Below are 17,226 nucleotides of genomic sequence, written 5' to 3' on the forward strand. Positions count from 1 at the left end.
TAAGAGCAGGCTGGATGAGGCTCTAGCCAGGCTGATCTAGTGTGGGGTGTCCCTGCCCATGGCAGGGGGCTTGGAACTAGATGATCCTTGTGGTCCCTTCCAACCCTGAATGATACTATGATAGTGCTGATCATTTCCTAGTTCCCTGCATAGTTGCTCTTCCTTTCTTTATTCCCTGCCAGTACTCTCAGCAGCAAACCTTTCTCTCTGTCTTGCAGAGGTGAAAGCTTTTTCTTTGCATAAATGAGAGAGTTTTACACAGTTGGATTTTTTTTTGTTGTTGTTTCATTGTACTTTTATCTCTTTGCTTTAAAGTTGTTCTGGTTTGTTTTTTTTTTATGACTTCAAAACCTATTGATTTTTTTTTGTTTTTCCCAGTGCCCCTCAAAAGGAATCAAACAAGTAGGCTATAAGCAGGTGAACAACAAACAGGTTTTTACTACTGCATCATAAATCACAAAGAGTTTTGTTTTTCCATCTTGGCAAGCAGTCATGGTACAGAATATTGGCAGGAGGCCCCCTGGCTCTGGAGAGCTCACCAGTTTAGATGGCAAAACACATTTCAGTCCTAGCGCAGCCCTGGGTGTGTGTGTCAGCAGCACGCAAATGTTTGCTTCCACCGCACACAGCTCATGCCTGGCGCTATTCATTTGCTGTTTGTGTGCATCATTGCCTCACAAAAATAAAAACAGCTTCAGAAAAGGAGGGGGGAGGGGCACCAGCAAAGCAACAACCCACACCAGAAGTGGGTTTTTTGGCAAAGCCAAGATCTTTTGGGTTCAATGTTATGAAAGCGATCGCTTTCACAAAGAGTAAATACAGTGAAAGGTTGCTCGTAAGCATCTGCTGGCATTAGTGCATTGCAAAGCACAAAGCTGAACCTCTGGTACCTTGGGTGTGCTTCCATGAGGACCAAAGTTTCCCAGGGTAGATGACAAGATTGCAGGAACAGTGACTGAGCTGATAACAGACCTCTAGAGGTGGCCAGGTCCAGGTCCTTCATAAAGAATGAAACCCACAGGGGAAATCAAGAAACAGCTCCAAGGGAATTTCCTTTCAAGGCAGAGCACCTACAAAATGGGTTTGGTCTTTGCCATGGAAGGATTTGGCCCTGAGTTTTGTTCTGTCTGATTTGGGGAGGTGGGCACAAGCCAACCTCAGGAGGCTCAACAAGATCAAGTGGAGGGTCCTGCATCTGGGTTGAGGCAATCCCAGGCACAAATCCAGGCTGGGCAGGGACTGGCTGGAAAACAGCCCTGAAGGGAGAGATTTGGGGGTCCTGGTAGAGGAGAAGCTCACCAGGAGCTCTCAGTGTGCACTTACAGCCCAGAAAGCCAATCAGATCCTGGGCTGCATCAGGAGAAGTGTGGCCAGCAGGGCAAGGGAGGTGATCCTCCCTCTCTGCTCAGCTCTGGGGAGACCCCACCTGGAGTACTGCCTCCAGTTCTGGAACCCCTGTTACAAGAGGGATCTGGAGGTGCTGGAAGGTGTCCAGAGAAGGGCCAGGAGGATGATCAGAGGGCTGGAGCACCTCTCCTATGAGGACAGACTGAAGGAGTTGGGGCTGTTCAGTCTGGAGAAGAGAAGGCTCTGAGGTGACCTCATTGTGGCCTTCCAGGATCTGAAGGGGGCTACAGGAAGGCTGGGGAGGAACTGCTCAGGATCTCAGGTAGTGATAGGACTAGGGGGAATGGAATGAAGATGGAGGTGGGGAGATTCAGGCTAGAGGTGAGGAGGAAGTTTTTCCCCAGGAGAGTGGTGAAGCCCTGGAATGGGTTGTCCAGGGAGGTGGTCGAGGCCCTGTCCCTGGGGGTGTTTAAGGCCAGGCTGGATGAGGCTCTGGCCAGGCTGATCTAGTGTGGGGTGTCCCTGCCCATGGCAGGGGGGTTGGAACTGGATGATCCTTGTGGTCTCTTCCAACCCTGACTGATACTATGATACTAAGCCTAATTGTGGCCTCAGTCAACTTTTGTAGAGCTGAGTCAGTTAATTGTTGTGGTTTGGTGTTTTCTTCAGCCAACCTTTCAGCTAAAGGTATTGGAGCAGTTGCACCCAGTCAGGGCTGCCCAAGAAAGCTGCTTTCTGAAGATTACTTTTCCAGGCCTAAGGTTCTAAAGGATAGCTCCAAATGCTCACTACAAGCGAGGCAGAGGAGCTCCTAACCCCAATTTAGAATATATTTGCATATGTCTGGGAGTACCTTGAGCGTCTGTGCTTTGTATACACCCAGAGATGTCATCCTTGGTGTATGTTTAGGCACACGAATGTGAACACATTGCACATTTTCATGCTTTATAAATTTACCTTATGAATGTCCATCCCTAACCTTTCCATACCTCAAGCATGCAAAGAAATCCTTAATCCTCAACGGATTTTCTTTGCCCAGGGATCTGCCTCCAAGTATTGCACAACCTTTGCTGAGAGCTAATAATATTCGAAATAAAAGCATCCAATAAAGCTAACAAATGCTTGAATCAACCAAGTGAGAAATTACTGCAAAGAAACATCCTGAGATTTAGAGGGAAGGGGGGGAAAAAGAAAAAGGATGGGGGGGGGGTGGTGGGGGTGGTGGTGGTGGAAATGGACAGCATAAAATATTCATGTAGTCAGCAAACAAGCAGAAAATGTTTCATTTATAGAACTAGACAGAAGAGATATAGGAAACAGATGTGCTCCATGTAAATTTATTAAGTGCAACTTTCTCTCTCTCCCTCTCTCTTTCTCTTTCTCTCTCAGATAAAAAACCTCTTCATGAAATAAAATCCCAAAGTAAGTTTCTTGGTTTTTCTTGGTTGTCTTTTCCTCTTGTAAATATGATTGATTTTTTTTTTTCTCATCTTTTCTGCCAGTCTATTTGTTTAGGAGCTACATAAAACCAAAGGTTACGTGAAAGGCTTTGAGGTCTGCTCAAAACATCTTCGCAGTGTTGTGATCACAGGGCTAGACTGGAAGGAGGGAAACGAGCATAAGGTTAGACTGGAAGGAGGAGGGAAGTGAGCATAAGGTTAGACTGGAAAGAGGAGGGAAGTGAGCATAAGGTTAGACTGGAAGGAGGAGGGTAGTGAGCATAAGGTTAGACTGGAAGGAGGAGGGAAGTGAGCATAAGGTTAGACTGGAAAGAGGAGGGAAGTGAGCATAAGGTTAGACTGGAAAGAGGAGGGAAGTGAGCATAAGGTTAGACTGCAAAGAGGAGGGAAGTGAGCATAAGGTTAGACTGGAAAGAGGAGGGAAGTGAGCATAAGGTTAGACTGGAAGGAGGACGGAAGTGAGCATAAGGTTAGACTGGAAGGAGGAGGGAAGTGAGCATGAGGTTAGACTGGAAAGAGGGTAGTGACCATCCCTCAGTCATTTGGGTCTGAGTGGGAGCCCATTTTGCAGCCCTGATCTTGTGAAATTGATCTCTTGAAGATTTGTAATTGGAAAGAAACCCCAAACAAACCAACCTTTAGCACGCTGAATTTGGCTGCCTTGGTTCAAATCTGGTTCCACTGCTGGCTCTGTCTGATCTTGTTCAGCTCACTTCAGCCTTCATTTATCAGCTGGTGAAGGGATTTATATCTTTAGCCCGCAAAGAGCGTGAAGAAATCATTGATGGACTGCTCTGGGGACTTCTGTCCTGCACTCCTTGTTTCTTAGGCTGAGATTGATTTCAGTCTTCCAGGAACCAACCACACAGTTCAGAAGATTTTTTGATGGCTTCATTTTCAACAAGAAAATGGTCTTTGAGTTTTTGACAAACAGATTTCTAAGCACCTTTTGGGCTTGATTCCTTTGAAGGACTTAGACCAACACCCCAGCTGTACTGAGAAGTACCACAGACAATTGTTTAGATCTTCTTTGAGCGTGGATTCTTCTGCTATGTGTTATAAACCCTGTAGGGTTGAAGTCTGAGTATCTCCCCAGGATATAGGAGCATAAGGGGACTAGATGGTTTGGAATTTGATGGAACTTGGGCCCTAAATCATTAGGAAGGCAGTTGGAAATCCTGACCTGAGCTGGATTAGGAAGCATTTCATCACTGAAACAGTGGTCAGGCATTGAAACAGGCTGCACAGAGAGGTGGTGGAGTCCTCATCCCTGGGGGCTTTGAAGCTGTGAAGATGTGGTGCTGAGGGCCATGGTTTAGTGGTGAGCTGGCAGTGCTGGGTGAGCAGTTGGACTCAAATGATCTTAAAGGTCTGTGCTGTGGTAGTTTTGTCTTGGTCTCACTGGAATCATCTCCTCATTGGTCAGGCACAATTGCTCAGTGCCATAACTGGGCTCAGGCAACTGATAGGGTTTTGTGTATCTGAGCAGGTGCCTCTTAATTAGAGAATCTGGAGAGAATATCAATCAAATCACTTTCTTGTCTGGTTTATTAGAAAAAAGTAACTTCAATGGAATTGATTTTTGCATTTAAGGTCCCCCAGAGAGCTGAGGGTTTCTTTGGGGTTAGAATGATGGAAATGCAGCTTGTTGCTGTTCAGCAAAAGAGGAACTTGGTTGAAGGCTGCATGAATCACCAACAATGCAAAATCAGAGTCAATTATGAAGATAACAAGGCTTCGAGGTGACCTCATTGTGGCCTTCCAGTATCTGAAGGGGGCCTACAGGAAGGCTGGGGAAGGACTTCTCAGGATCTCAGGTAGTGATAGGACTAGAGGGAATGGAATGAAGCTGGAGGTGGGGAGATTCAGGCTGGAGGTGAGGAGGAGGTTCTTCCCCATGAGAGTGGTGAAGCCCTGGAATGGGTTGTCCAGGGAGGTGGTTGAGGCCCTGTCCCTGGAGGTGTTTAAGCCCAGGCTGGATGAGGCTGTGGCCAGGCTGATCTAGTGTGGGGTGTCCCTGCCCATGTCAGGGGGGTTGGAACTGGATGATCCTTGTGGTCCCTTCCAACCCTGAATGATACTATGATAATTGAGAAGCAACCTGTTCTGCTCAGCCTCTTACCTGATTCCCTGGCTTTTGAGCCTTGTCTCCAAGACTGGCCATATGAAGAAATGGACTTCAGGTTGCTAAGAGGTACCAAAAGTGAGAGGGATGGAAAACTGGGGGAGGATGGGAAGCTGGCAAAAGCCTCCAAATCTCCCCACAACCTCCAAGGGTAGGAGGGGGGGGAAGGTATGCCCTGCATAAGCTCCTGGAAAGCACTTCTTGTAAATGAGATAATTTAATCAATTACATTTCTTAATGTACTAAACCAAATGTTTCATTTTCTGCTCCTGCACATCTTAAATTATCTTCAGGTGCTTTATGAAACTTAATCATAGTTAATAGAAACTTCATTACCATCAAATGTGCTTTCAATAAATGTTGTGTAACAGTGTCAGGGAGGTGGAGTGAAATATGGGCTACAATTACCACAAACAGGCATCCTGAAGTGTAGGGAACTCGTGGTGCTGTAGGAGAGCCCCTGCTGCCTCCGGGCTGGGAGGATGTGGTTCATTAAATAGTAATTGGTTGACTATAAATGTTTCCTCTTCTCTTTTTTGGTTTTTTTTTTTTGGAGTTTGTTTGTTTCTCCCTTTGTTCCCTTCTGGGAAAAAAAACAACAAACCCACACACCAAATAACAGCAGAAAATGCCTCTGTTCCCTGTACTTGCCGTGCTTTGCTTTTAATGTCCCATAAAAGGCATCAGCCATAAGAAAAGAGAGAAAGGTGAAGAGATTAAAATGACTTTTACAAAGCAGGGTTTCCTTAGGAACAAATAATCCTCTCCTAAACAAAACTGAAAATCTCCCTGCCCATGAGGGGGGAGGTTGGAGTAGATCACAGGATGTTAGGGGTTGGAAGGGACCTCAGGAGATCTTCGAGTCCAACAGCCCTGGCAGAGCAGGACCATAGAAATCCAGTGCAGGTCACACAGGAATGCAGCCAGACAGGGCTGGCTGGAAAGTCTCCAGAGAAGGAGATTCCACAACCCCTCTGGGCAGCCTGTTCCAGTGCTCTGTGTGACCCTCACAGTGAAGAAGTTCCTCCTCATGTTGAGGTGGAACCTCTTGTGCTGCAGTTTCCATCCATTGCCCCTTGTCCAGGCACAGTGCACAAGTGAGCAGAGGCTGACCCTTCCTTCTTGACACCCAGCCCTCATCTATTTACAAACATTTACATGCCCTCTCTAAGTAACCTCTTAGATGATCTCAAAGGTTCATTCCAACCTAAGCCATTCTAAGGTTCTATGATTTTAAGGTAAAGCTACTTAAGATGTAATTAATTTACAGAAGATGCTCTCTTCCTCTGAACTTTTTGACTCGGTTGCTTTGGGTTTGTGCTGTGTTTATTTCCCCCCCCCCTTTGCAATGTAATAGTTATGGGAACAGCTGAATAACTCCTCCAGGTCTTCTATGGAACAGAACAGTGACAATTTCCTAATAGATAAGGAAATGCAGGAGGAATAAGTGTAAAGGGTTGTAATCAGTGTCAAACCCAGGCTCTAGGGATGCTTACAGGCACTTACTGAAGAGAAAATTCTTCTCTCCTGTAAAATGTTGCCGGAGCTAAAGTGTTCTCATCATGGTAAACACTGTGTTCTTGCTCTCCTCTAACCCATGGTACAATGTCTTGAGCAGTTCTAAAAGTAGGAAACTTCAATTATCTGACATCTGAATCGATGGAGAAGCAGCTGCTAAACTGCCAAAGTAAGATGGAGAGTAACAAATTGCAGTTCCTCACAGGTGAGGACTTGAGCTGTGTTTCATCTTCCGCTTTTGATGGTGAAAGATCAACTCCTCTCTATGCTACCTGTTGCACTTCTGGTGGCACTCATTTTTGATTATTGTTTTTCCTTTTTGCACTGCTGTTTCTGCATGGTTCAGACTGTAATCTATTATCTGAGGAAGGCAGAGGAGCCTCAGATCCTCAGCATATATTTATTTCCCCCTCCCCCCACCACTTTTAAAGTAATGATCAAAATGAAAGACTAAAAATGTTTCATGGTGGAATAACTGCCAGCTGCCTCTGGCTCTGGACAAAAGGAACCCCCTGGCTGGTAGGTTTCCTCTGCCCACTGGAGATGTCTCACACTCCTTGTTCTACTAATTACCCACAACAATGAAGTCAACAAACCCTTTGTTTTGGGTGGGATGGGACTTTGGTGATGCATTTGGGGTCAGCTGGGCACTAGATGGAGAATGGGGACGGAAGAGGTGCTTGCTGCTTCCAGAGGATGCTTTAGCCAGAGAGGTTACTTTCCCTTTGACTCAACTGGCCAACTAAGAAGTCACTTCTGTTGTGCACGTCCCATGTGCTCCAGCACTGCCCACATGCTCTGTTTCCTTGCTGCTGCAATTCATGTGAGGTTCCACTTTTGCTGGAGAGCACTCAGGGCTGGGCTCTGCTGTCTGGCAGCCGCTCTGCCTTGCCAGGAAGTTCAGCTGTTTGGCTTGCTGGCTCCCAGGCGTTTCCTTTGCAGAAGGAACTGATGTGCCAGGAAAATCAGCGTTGCTGGTGCTGCCCAAAGGTTCTCATTTCCCTCACTTTCAGTGCCCTGAAGTTTCATGTTTATCTTTGCAAGTGCAGCTAAAACAAAGTTCTCTGCCTTGCTGCAGGAAACCAAATGCACAACAGACGCCTCCTCCCAAATACTAATTAAGTCATTTCAGTAATTGACTATTTATTATATGCTGTGTTTAACTCCTTGCCCTATTCCTGTACACTGCAGAGTATTTACTGATCCTGAGGAGCCTGGATTTCCTCTTTCTTTTTTGTCACTGCTGTTTTGTTCCAAATAAATGCACTTTCTGCACCAAGTGCTTCTCACTTGACAGCAGAAGCACCGTGACACAGGCTAAGAGATGATGTGTAGGGTGAATCCATGATGATCTCTTCCTCTGAACTGGAGTTTGGCATTAAAGGAACTACCTAAGGACCCACTAAGTGTACTTGCCAAGTAATGTAATTTCATGGTACGTGGTCCCAAATCCCAGGGCTGGATAATTCAATTACATAATATTGCAGGTTTCATTTGAGTTCCTTCTTTCAAAGCAATGAATTCTCCTTTGCTGCTGTAAAAGTTGGAGCCCTTAGAAAACTTGGTTGTGAGCTGCATGCTTGGTTGTGAGCTGCATGCCTGGATGTGATCACAGGGAAGGCTTTGGGTTGCAAGCTGGTTTTTAAAGGCTGAAGGTACTTCAGGAGTCCATGAGGGGATGTGGGATCTCCTCAGCCCCTCTCTGAGATGTGACAGGATGGACTGTCCCTGCTTAGACTGAGGGATGAAGAGGATAAACCAAACCAAAAAACCAAACCAAAAAGAGGATGAACTGTTCCTGCTTAGACTGAGGGATGAAGAGGGTGGACTGTTCCTTCTTAGATTGAGGGATGAAGAGGGTGGACTGTCCCTGCTTAGACTGAGGGATGAAGAGGGTGGACTGTTCCTGCTTAGACTGAGGGATGAAGAGAGTGGACTGTTCCTGCTTAGATTGAGGGATGAAGAGGATGGACTGTCCCTGCTTAGACTGAGGGATGAAGAGGATGGACTGTCCCTGCTTAGACTGAGGGATGAAGAGGATGGACTGTCCCTGCTTAGACTGAGGGATGAAGAGGATGGACTGTCCCTGCTTAGACTGAGGGATGAAGAGGATGGACTGTCCCTGCTTAGACTGAGGGATGAAGAGGATGGACTGTCCCTGCTTAGACTGAGGCTCACTCAGAAAACAAAGAAGGGAGAAAGGGAAATCTTAACCAAGATTATTAGAGGATTAGCTCCAGAAGCCAAGCCTGAAACTGGCATGCCCCTGGATGCTAGCTAGAGATTCACACTGGTACCTAGAGCAGCCTGCCCTAGCTGCAGTTGTTCGACTTCCTCCCATTAAGAGTTGCATTACCATCCCTTAATGATCTCCACTGGGCTGGAATAGGAGGCTGGCAAAGCTCGGCAAGGAGCCTGGGCTAGCAGTGTGTGCTGAGAGAGGCTGCTCAGCACCGTTCTGCTTCGGGGTGCTGTGAGCCCAGCTCCCCCCTTCAAACAAAGACCACAGTGCAATCCCTAAACCAAAGTAAGCTCCCCTACACGGAGTGCTGCAGCAGCAGGAAATTTGCCTTCAGATGCTGGCTTTTCAGCACCCTGCTGTGATCTGCTCCAAAGCTTTACCTCCCCAGGCACATCTGCAGCACCACACAATCCCTTCGCTCCCGAGCAGCCAGCACCAGGCAGGATGTTTTCCATGAGTCTTGCTGACCTGGAGCCTGCTTTTTTTTCTCTCTCCCTTTCAGATATCGAGACTGCCAGTGACATTGCCCTGTACTCTGGCCTGGGAGCAGCAGTCATTGCTGTAGCTGTGCTGGTGGTTGGAGTTACCCTTTACAGACGGAGTCAGAGTGAGTACGGCGTGGATGTGATTGATTCATCTGCACTGACAGGAGGCTTCCAGACATTTAATTTTAAAACAGTCAGACAAGGTTAGTGTTGTGATTTCATTTTCTTCTCTCCAGAGCTCCTACTGCAGAGATACTAAGCTCATACTCATTGCCTGGCTGTGGGAGGGTGTGCTGGCTTACTGCTGAGTAGATGTGTTGAAAGCCAGCGAAGGGTCGCTGCAGGACAAAGAAGAGGATCCAGTGGTTAGAACTGTCTCTTGCTGTCTGTGTGACTGATCTGTCGTGGCAACCAGGGCAGATACAGGATCTGTCTTCACCACGCTCTCAAGTGCTTTAGGAGCGCTGTCACTCCCTTCAACACTGACAGTTGTGACTTAGGAAAAGCCCAAAGCAAATTAACCAAATCAAACCAAACCCAAACAGCGAACAAACCAACCAAAAAAAGACCAAACCAGCTCAAGGATTCAGGCCCTGAATGGATCCATTCCTTCTCTCATTTTAGGAGTGTTTTCTAAGCTAAAATGCTTCTAAATGACTAACTCTGCTGTTTTTCCCTACATTACTCTTGTCCCACTTTCCTTCCAACCCAGTGTCCCCCAGGCATGAAGCCATCGCTTTGTGTAAGCTGGCAGCAAGGGGCTGCAGGAAAATGTTTTCATCCACTGGCTTTTAACCATGAAAAGAAGCCAAAAGGCAAACACACAAACCTGAGTCCAGGACAAAAAGAGAGCTCCTTCTTGGGTTCACGCACTCTGGAGCTGCCTGAAGTGGGGAACATGCAGGGATCTAACAGGTGTTGGATCTGTTGCACCATTTAATCTGTTTGGGCTTTTTTACCATTACCTTATGTGATTTTGAGCTCTGAGAGGGTCAGGAAGGGTGAGGAAGTCAAAAAGGAGATGGTGCAGAGGTTGGAAAGAGATTCCTGATTTAGCTTCTTAATACAGGAACTAACTCCCTGGTCTGCTTCCTTCTGCCAGGTAACTCCCTGCTGTTGAACTCATCCATGCAGCCTGACCTGACTGTGAGCAGGACCTACAGTGGCCCAATCTGCCTGCAGGATCCCATGGACAAGGAGCTCATGACAGAGTCCTCACTGTTCAACCCACTGTCAGACATCAAAGTCAAGGTTCAGAGTTCCTTCATGGTGTCCCTGGGGGTGACAGAGAGGGCTGAGTATCACGGAAAGGCACATCCTGGAACTTTCCCCCATGGGAATAACAGAGCTTTTGGTACACTACAGGCTAGGAACAAGACTACCTACATTCAGAACCTGTCCTCTATTTCAACAACAAGTGAGCTGAAGACAACTGCCATTTTTGGGCACCTGGGTGGCCGTTTGGTGATTCCAAACACAGGTGAGTAGATCCTTTCCTCTTCAAAGCACATCAAATAATGGCAGATCAAACTTCTTTTGCCTGATGCAGTGCACGCTCTAACTAAATTTGGATGGTAGGAAGAGGGGTATGGATGGTAGGAAGAGGGTCTTTACCATGAGGGTAGTGGAACACTGGAACAGGTTGCCTGAGAAGGTGGTTGTTGGGGGTCCATCCCTGGAGATATTCAAGGTGAGGCTCAACAGAGCTCTGGACAACCTGCTCTAGTGGAGGATGCCCCTGCTGACTTTAGAGAGGGTTGGACTGGATGACCTTCAGAGGTCCCTTCCAAGCCAGACTATTCTGTGATTTGACATTTTGAAACAAGGAAAGAAAAAGTAGGAGCTCCCTTAATGCAAATGTTGGGAAGTAGAACACATTGCCCACACAGGAGATGGCTGATCAGAAGAAAGCTTGGGATGAGCAGTCAAGAGGCATTATGCCTATTTGAACTGCTCTGAATTACTGCCTCTCTTGATGTCTTTAGCATGAAAGTCATATTAATCAAAGCTGTTGCTTACTTGGATCCTGATCCAAAAGGAAGGCTCCCCAGGAAGGAGGTCGATATTGGATCAGTCTCTTATATAATGGGGTCACATTCAAAGCAGAATCTACATACATCAACATCTGACTGTGTTAGCATTGTCAGGCTTCATTATCTTCTTGAAGTCTGCAGCAGATAACAAACAGAGGTCTCTGGAGAACCCCTTCCACTCTGGATGAAAACTCCAGCGCAGCTTTCCTTAGCTTTTACTCCTGGCTTTCTAATTTTCCTTTTCTTTTAGCTTAATAACAGAACAGATTTCCATGGTGGGGCACTTCAAAGTCATCTGGCGTTTCAGAACTGGGCTGCACACAGAAACAGCACAGCAGGGATGCTCAGTCTGAGGTGTTTAAGAAAGCAGAGTTGTGTTTGTGACTTCAGAGGTTTGGGAGATGCACTGTAGACTGAAGAAAGAGTTTGTTAAATTAGAACCAAATTCAGGTCAAGTAAAGGATGTTAAAATCATGGTGTCCAGCTGCTACAGCCCTGTGGTCATATCCCACTGTATGCAATTCCTTGTGTTGGACACTTCTGTTGGACAGACTGAGGGAGTTGGGAGTGTTCAGCCTGGAGAAGAGGAGGCTCTGGGTAGACCTTAGAGCAGCCTTCCAGTACCTGAAGTGAGCTGCAAGAAGGCTGGAGAGAGGCTGTTTAGAAAGGCCTGGAGTGATAGGGTGAGGGGCAGTGGCTTCAAGCTAGAGAAGAGCAGATTTAAATTGGATATTAGGAACAGGTTCTGCATCATGAGGTTGGTGGAACACTGGAACAGGTTTCCCAGGGAGGTGTTTGAGGCCTCATCCCTGGAAACATTCAAGGTGAGGCTCAACAGGGCTCTGGGCAACCTGCTCTAGCGGAGGATGTCCCTGCTGACTGCTGAAGGGGTTGGACTTGACCTTTGGAGGTCCCTTCCAGGAACCATCTTATGATTCTATTCTATGATGCTATCAAAATGGCAAATCACAGAACTTTAGGGGTTGGAAGGGATCTCCAGCATCGAGTGCAGGTGAAACACAAAGAGCCAGACACCACCTTTGCTGGCAAAGAGGAGGGTATTTTTCAAGCTCTGGGGATCTTCATTCACTTTAAATTCAACCTTGGGTTTATGTGACTGGTGTGTCCAGGCTAAGCTCTCAGTCTCCAGTTGAAGTGAATGATTTAGAGTCCATGGAATGCATTCAGTTCCTCACAGACTGCTCTGGTGTTCAGCACTGCCTGTTACAAAGGCACTAAGCCAGTTAAGGCATTAAGGAAGAAGTCCCTCACAGTGTGTATTTAGCTGCTTTATTTAATTATAGTCCCATCAATTAGATAATTTAAATGCATATTTGGTCCACTTTATGATTTGTGTTCTTCCTTCTGCCTGTTGGTGTGAGATCAAATTTGCTCTCCAGCTGTAAATTACAGTGCAGTCATGTCACAGCTCAGCTCGTGTGACACATGCACAGCCAACCCCAGCCCTGTGCTGGGGAATCCTTTCACTTGGATTCACTAATTACTGTCTGTATGAACAGCAGCAGCAGCAAGCTATGGTGGTTCCCATGCAGATGGATCGGGTTGGGTTGTGTCTCCGGTCTGAGATTCCCTGTGCTCCTAGACTTCATAGTATCACAGTATGACTAAGGTTGGAAGAGACCTCGAAGATCATCGAGTCCAACCTGTCACCACAGACCTCAGGACTAGACCATGGCACCAAGTGCCACATCCAATCCCCTCTTGAACACCTCCAGGGATGGGGACTCCACCACCTCCCCAGGCAGCACATTCCAATGACAAACGACTCTCTCCTTGAAGAACTTTCTCCTCACCTCGAGTCTAAACCTCCCCTGGCACAGCTTGAGACTGTGTCCTCTTGTTCTGGTGCTGCTTGCCTGGGAGAAGAGACCAACCCCTTCCTGGCTACAACCTCCCTTCAGATAGTTGTAGAGAGCAATGAGGTCACCCCTGAGCCTCCTCTTCTCCAGGCTAAACAACCCCAGCTCCCTCAGCCTCTCCTCATGGGGCTGTGCTCAAGGCCTCTCCCCAGCCTTGTTGCCCTTCTCTGGACACCTTCAAGTCTCTCAATGTCCCTCTTAAACTGAGGGGCCCAGAACTGGACACAGGACTCAAGGTGTAGCTTAACCAATGCAGAGTACAGGGCACAATGACTTCCCTGCTCCTGCTGGCCACAGTGTTCCTAATGCAGGCCAGGATGCCATTGGCCTTCTTGGCCACCTGGGAACACTGCAGGCTCATGTTTAGGCAGCTGTCAGTCAGCACCCCTTAGTCCCTTTCTGCCTGGCCACGCTCAGCCACTCTGACCCCAGCCTGTAGCTCTGCATGGTGTTGCTGTGGCCAAAGTGCAGCCCCTGGCACTTGGACTTGTTGAATGCCATCCTGTTGGACTCTGCCCATCTGTCCAGTCGGTCAAGGTCCCTCTGCAGAGCCCTTCCACCCTCTAACTGACCAACATCTGCTCCCAACTTGGTGTCATCTGCAAATTTGCAGATGACTTGATTCCAGGCTCGAAGGGAGTTAAATATTCAGAACTGTGTGGGTGTATTTTCCTTTCATCTGATAATGTTGTGGTCAGCCCCAGTGTTTCAGAGGAGCCTAATGGCCCTTGCAGTCCAGCAGAGGCCAATCATGCACTGTCTGTACATCCACTGCCTCTGGATCTAAAGCTCTGCCCTTGCTCTTGGTAGGAGTCAGCCTCTTGATCCCACACGGAGCTATTCCTGAGGAGAGTTCATGGGAAATCTATCTTGCCATCACTCAGAAGGAGTCCAGGTAAGAAGTGCATAAAACCACCCAGACACATCCTGAATCCCTGGAACTGCCTCATTTCATGGATTTCTTGTCAACACTGAAGGGATGGGACGGGCACCAGGCGCTCCAGCTTGCCTGTTGCTGGTGCGACCAAGCTGTTGTGACACATTGTGGCAGCAGAAACGATCTCAAATGTATGGTGACAGCAGGAATGATCTCAGCTATACATCCAGCTAAATGCACTGAAAAAACTGGTGGGGTTCTGTGAGGAGAGGTGGAAAGAAGGAAATGACTGCAGACACAGGAAACATTAACTGACAGCAGCTCACAGCCAAGTGACTGCTGGATGGTTTTGCCTTTCAGAACAGGAAGGTGCCAACCTGCCTAGGAATTGCAAAGCCTAGAATCAGGTTTTTTCCAAACTTGAAGTGAAATCTGCTTGTTTTCTTCTTTTTTCTCCCCTCCCCTCTTCTGATAGCTGAACTCATTTGTGAAAGCTTTCATATTCCATCCCCATCTGCTGCCACAGGGTTTTGATCATTTTCAATGAAAGATTAAGATATGTAAAAGGAAGGAAGGAGAGGAGAGAGGGGGGAAAAAAAATATCACCCAGCTGTTTTATCTGCAAGGGTTCTGCAGAAGTGAGTTAAAATAGGTTAATTAAAACTAAGCAGCTCATTATTGTATTATTTTTTTGGGGGGGCCTACTCTTCTCCTTTCCTCCTGGGCAGAAAGCAGAAGTAAAACAAACTGAAGAGTGGCACAGGGAGATGCTCTAAAGTGAGACAAAAGCAACCATTCTTTCTCTTCACATAATTGAGCCCAGATTGATGTTGTCTTTCACCCATCTGAACTGGGTGGAATGAGCCAGACTTGTCTAGCAGCTGCAGGCTGCACTGCCACGAGGGAGCCTTCTCCTGGCTGCCAGTGAGTGCAGTGCTGGTGAGAATTTGTTTTTCCCAGGCAGAAGCAGGCAGTGTTTTGCACATTTGCTTGGAGCAGCCACTCCACACTCAGCTCAAATCTGTCTGAAGGCAGAGAGACAACTGCTGAGCTGAGCTGCTTTGCTGCAGCAAGGCCCAAGCACTGCTTTGTGCTCTCCACTCTTCCCCTCACTGCTCAAGAGGGAGGTGGCAGCTGGAGTAGGGACTCTGTGCTTGGATTTCTTCAGCCTAAGAATCCTACAAACACTTGGAAGCAACTGAGGCTTCTGGAGCATTTGTTATGATGGCACTTGGCAAAGCAAAAGCAGAATTGGCCTTTTGTTACCATGTTGTCTTTTTTTCACTTCATCTCACAAACACTTGCACAGCTCCTCTGTCTCTGAAGTTGCTGGAACTTGAGCAAGAATGGGGATTTTTTTAGCTGCCTTCTCTGAGCACCTGCTCTTGCAGTTAACACAGAGGATGCTTCCCCCAGCTGATGGTTAGGTGTGCAAAGTCCACCTGCAGGTTTGGAATCTGATTGATTTTAGGGCTTACACACAAGTGGAGCCATCCTGAGAGCTACCATCACAGGCTCACAGGATGTCAGAGGTTGGAAGGGACCCAAAGAGATCATCAAGTCCAGCCCCCCTGCCAGAGCAGGAGCATTCAATCACTTAAATGTGTTATCCAAGTGGGCTTGGGGGAACTTGGAATTTGCCCAGGATAGCCTTGATGTGTTTGGCTGTGCACAGGTAGGATGCTGTGGTAGTTTTAGGCTATGCTTTCAAAATTTTTTTACAGATCTTGAACAGAAAGCAGTAGAATGTAAATAAATCACTACTGGGTGTAAAAAGGAATGGTTCAGCAGTGCTGCTCTTGCGAAGCTCTGCAGGGTAGCGCTGACAGGCTGGATGAGGTCTTGAGCAGCTGAATCTAGTTGAGAGGCGTCCCTGCCCATGGCAAGGAGTTTGGAGTTTATGGTCTCTGAGGTCCATTCCAACCTGAGCCATTCTATGATACAAGAAAATCAGCACAGCAATTGGCTGATTGTTTTCTATAGCAGATGAGTGAGGAACTTGGATTGGAACTCCAATATTTTACAGCTCACAGTTAAAGTTCTTCTCGCTCCTTATTCAAAGAGCCTGACACACATTACTGTCTTCCCCCTCCCTTAAAGCCTCCAGCCTGAAGGCACAGATGTTCTTCTAGGTCCAGAAGTAACCTGTGGGCCCTCAGAGGTGTCTGTCAGCACTCCCTTTGCCTTGACCATCCCACACTGTGCAGAAGTGAATTCAGAGCACTGGAATATCCACCTGAAGAAAAGGACACAGCAAGGAAAATGGGAGGTAAGCTCAGCCTTCCGCTCCCACTCGAAGGTTGTACCAACAACGGGAATGAGAGCGTTGTGATTCCTGCAGGCACAGGTCAGAGCTCAGCCAAGTGATAGAACCAGGCAGCTCAGAGAAACTATTTGAAGAGAGATTTGGCATTTTGCTAAGCAGCAGCAAAATCTTCTCAGCTGTTTTGCCAAGGTGTGCACAAAAAATAATGCCCACCCCAAGGGCTAGCCCCAGTGCCACGGAGAAGCGTTCATGTCCTCAGGTCGCTCGCCGTGCAGCCAGCAGCCTTTTATTGTTTCAAACCACTGCTTTGGTAGATCACAGCTCCCAAAGAGACTCAGGTCACAACAGAGCACTCTGTGCAGTGACAAATTCTTGTGTGGGCAAAGTTAAGGACCTGGTTAAAAATGCACACTTTGAGTTTGATGGGTTGGAAAACCTAGAAGGATCCTCCTGAGTTTATTGATCAGTTGAATAGCTTTGTTACCCTGATTTCAAAAGCAGTTGAATTTTTTAATCCTCCTGATTTCAGACTCAGTTTATTATTTTTAATCCCCCTGATTTCAGACTGTTTAATGTTTTTAGTCTCCTGATTTCAAACTCAGTTTAATATTTTTAATCCTCCTGATTTCAAACTCAGTTTAATATTTTTTAGCCTCCTGATTCCAGACTGAGTTTAATATTTTTAATCCTCCTGATTTCAGACTCAGTTTAATTTTATTATCCTCCTGATTTCAAACTGAGTTTAATATTTTTAATCCTCCTGATTCCAAACTCAGTTTAATATTTTTAATCCTCCTGATTTCAAACTCAGTTTAATATTTTTTAGCCTCCTGATTCCAAACTGAGTTTAATATTTTTAATCCTCCTGACTTCAAACTCAGTTTAATATTTTTAATCCTCCTGATTCCAAACTCAGTTTAATTTTTTAATCCTCCTGATTTCAAACTCAGTTTAATATTTTTTAGCCTCCTGATTTTAAACTGAGTTTAATAT

General features: G+C 46.7%; 1 protein-coding gene across 1 annotated transcript in view; it reads left to right on the top strand.

The window, feature by feature from the left end:
- The window catches only part of UNC5D (unc-5 netrin receptor D), a 155,991-nt gene that overhangs the window by 119,454 nt on the left and 19,311 nt on the right, over positions 1-17,226 (top strand). Inside the window, exons 8-13 of the mRNA XM_068156159.1 lie at positions 2,737-2,769; positions 9,195-9,380; positions 10,280-10,428; positions 10,543-10,657; positions 13,901-13,985; positions 16,068-16,236. Coding sequence (XP_068012260.1) covers positions 2,737-2,769; positions 9,195-9,380; positions 10,280-10,428; positions 10,543-10,657; positions 13,901-13,985; positions 16,068-16,236 — 737 coding nt within the window. The remainder of the gene's footprint in view (positions 1-2,736; positions 2,770-9,194; positions 9,381-10,279; positions 10,429-10,542; positions 10,658-13,900; positions 13,986-16,067; positions 16,237-17,226) is intronic.

The sequence above is a fragment of the Melanerpes formicivorus genome, unplaced genomic scaffold (genome assembly GCF_026170545.1).
Source record: "Melanerpes formicivorus ecotype bairdi unplaced genomic scaffold, bMelFor1.0.p_v2 SCAF_34, whole genome shotgun sequence".
NCBI classification, from domain to species: Eukaryota; Metazoa; Chordata; class Aves; order Piciformes; family Picidae; genus Melanerpes; species Melanerpes formicivorus.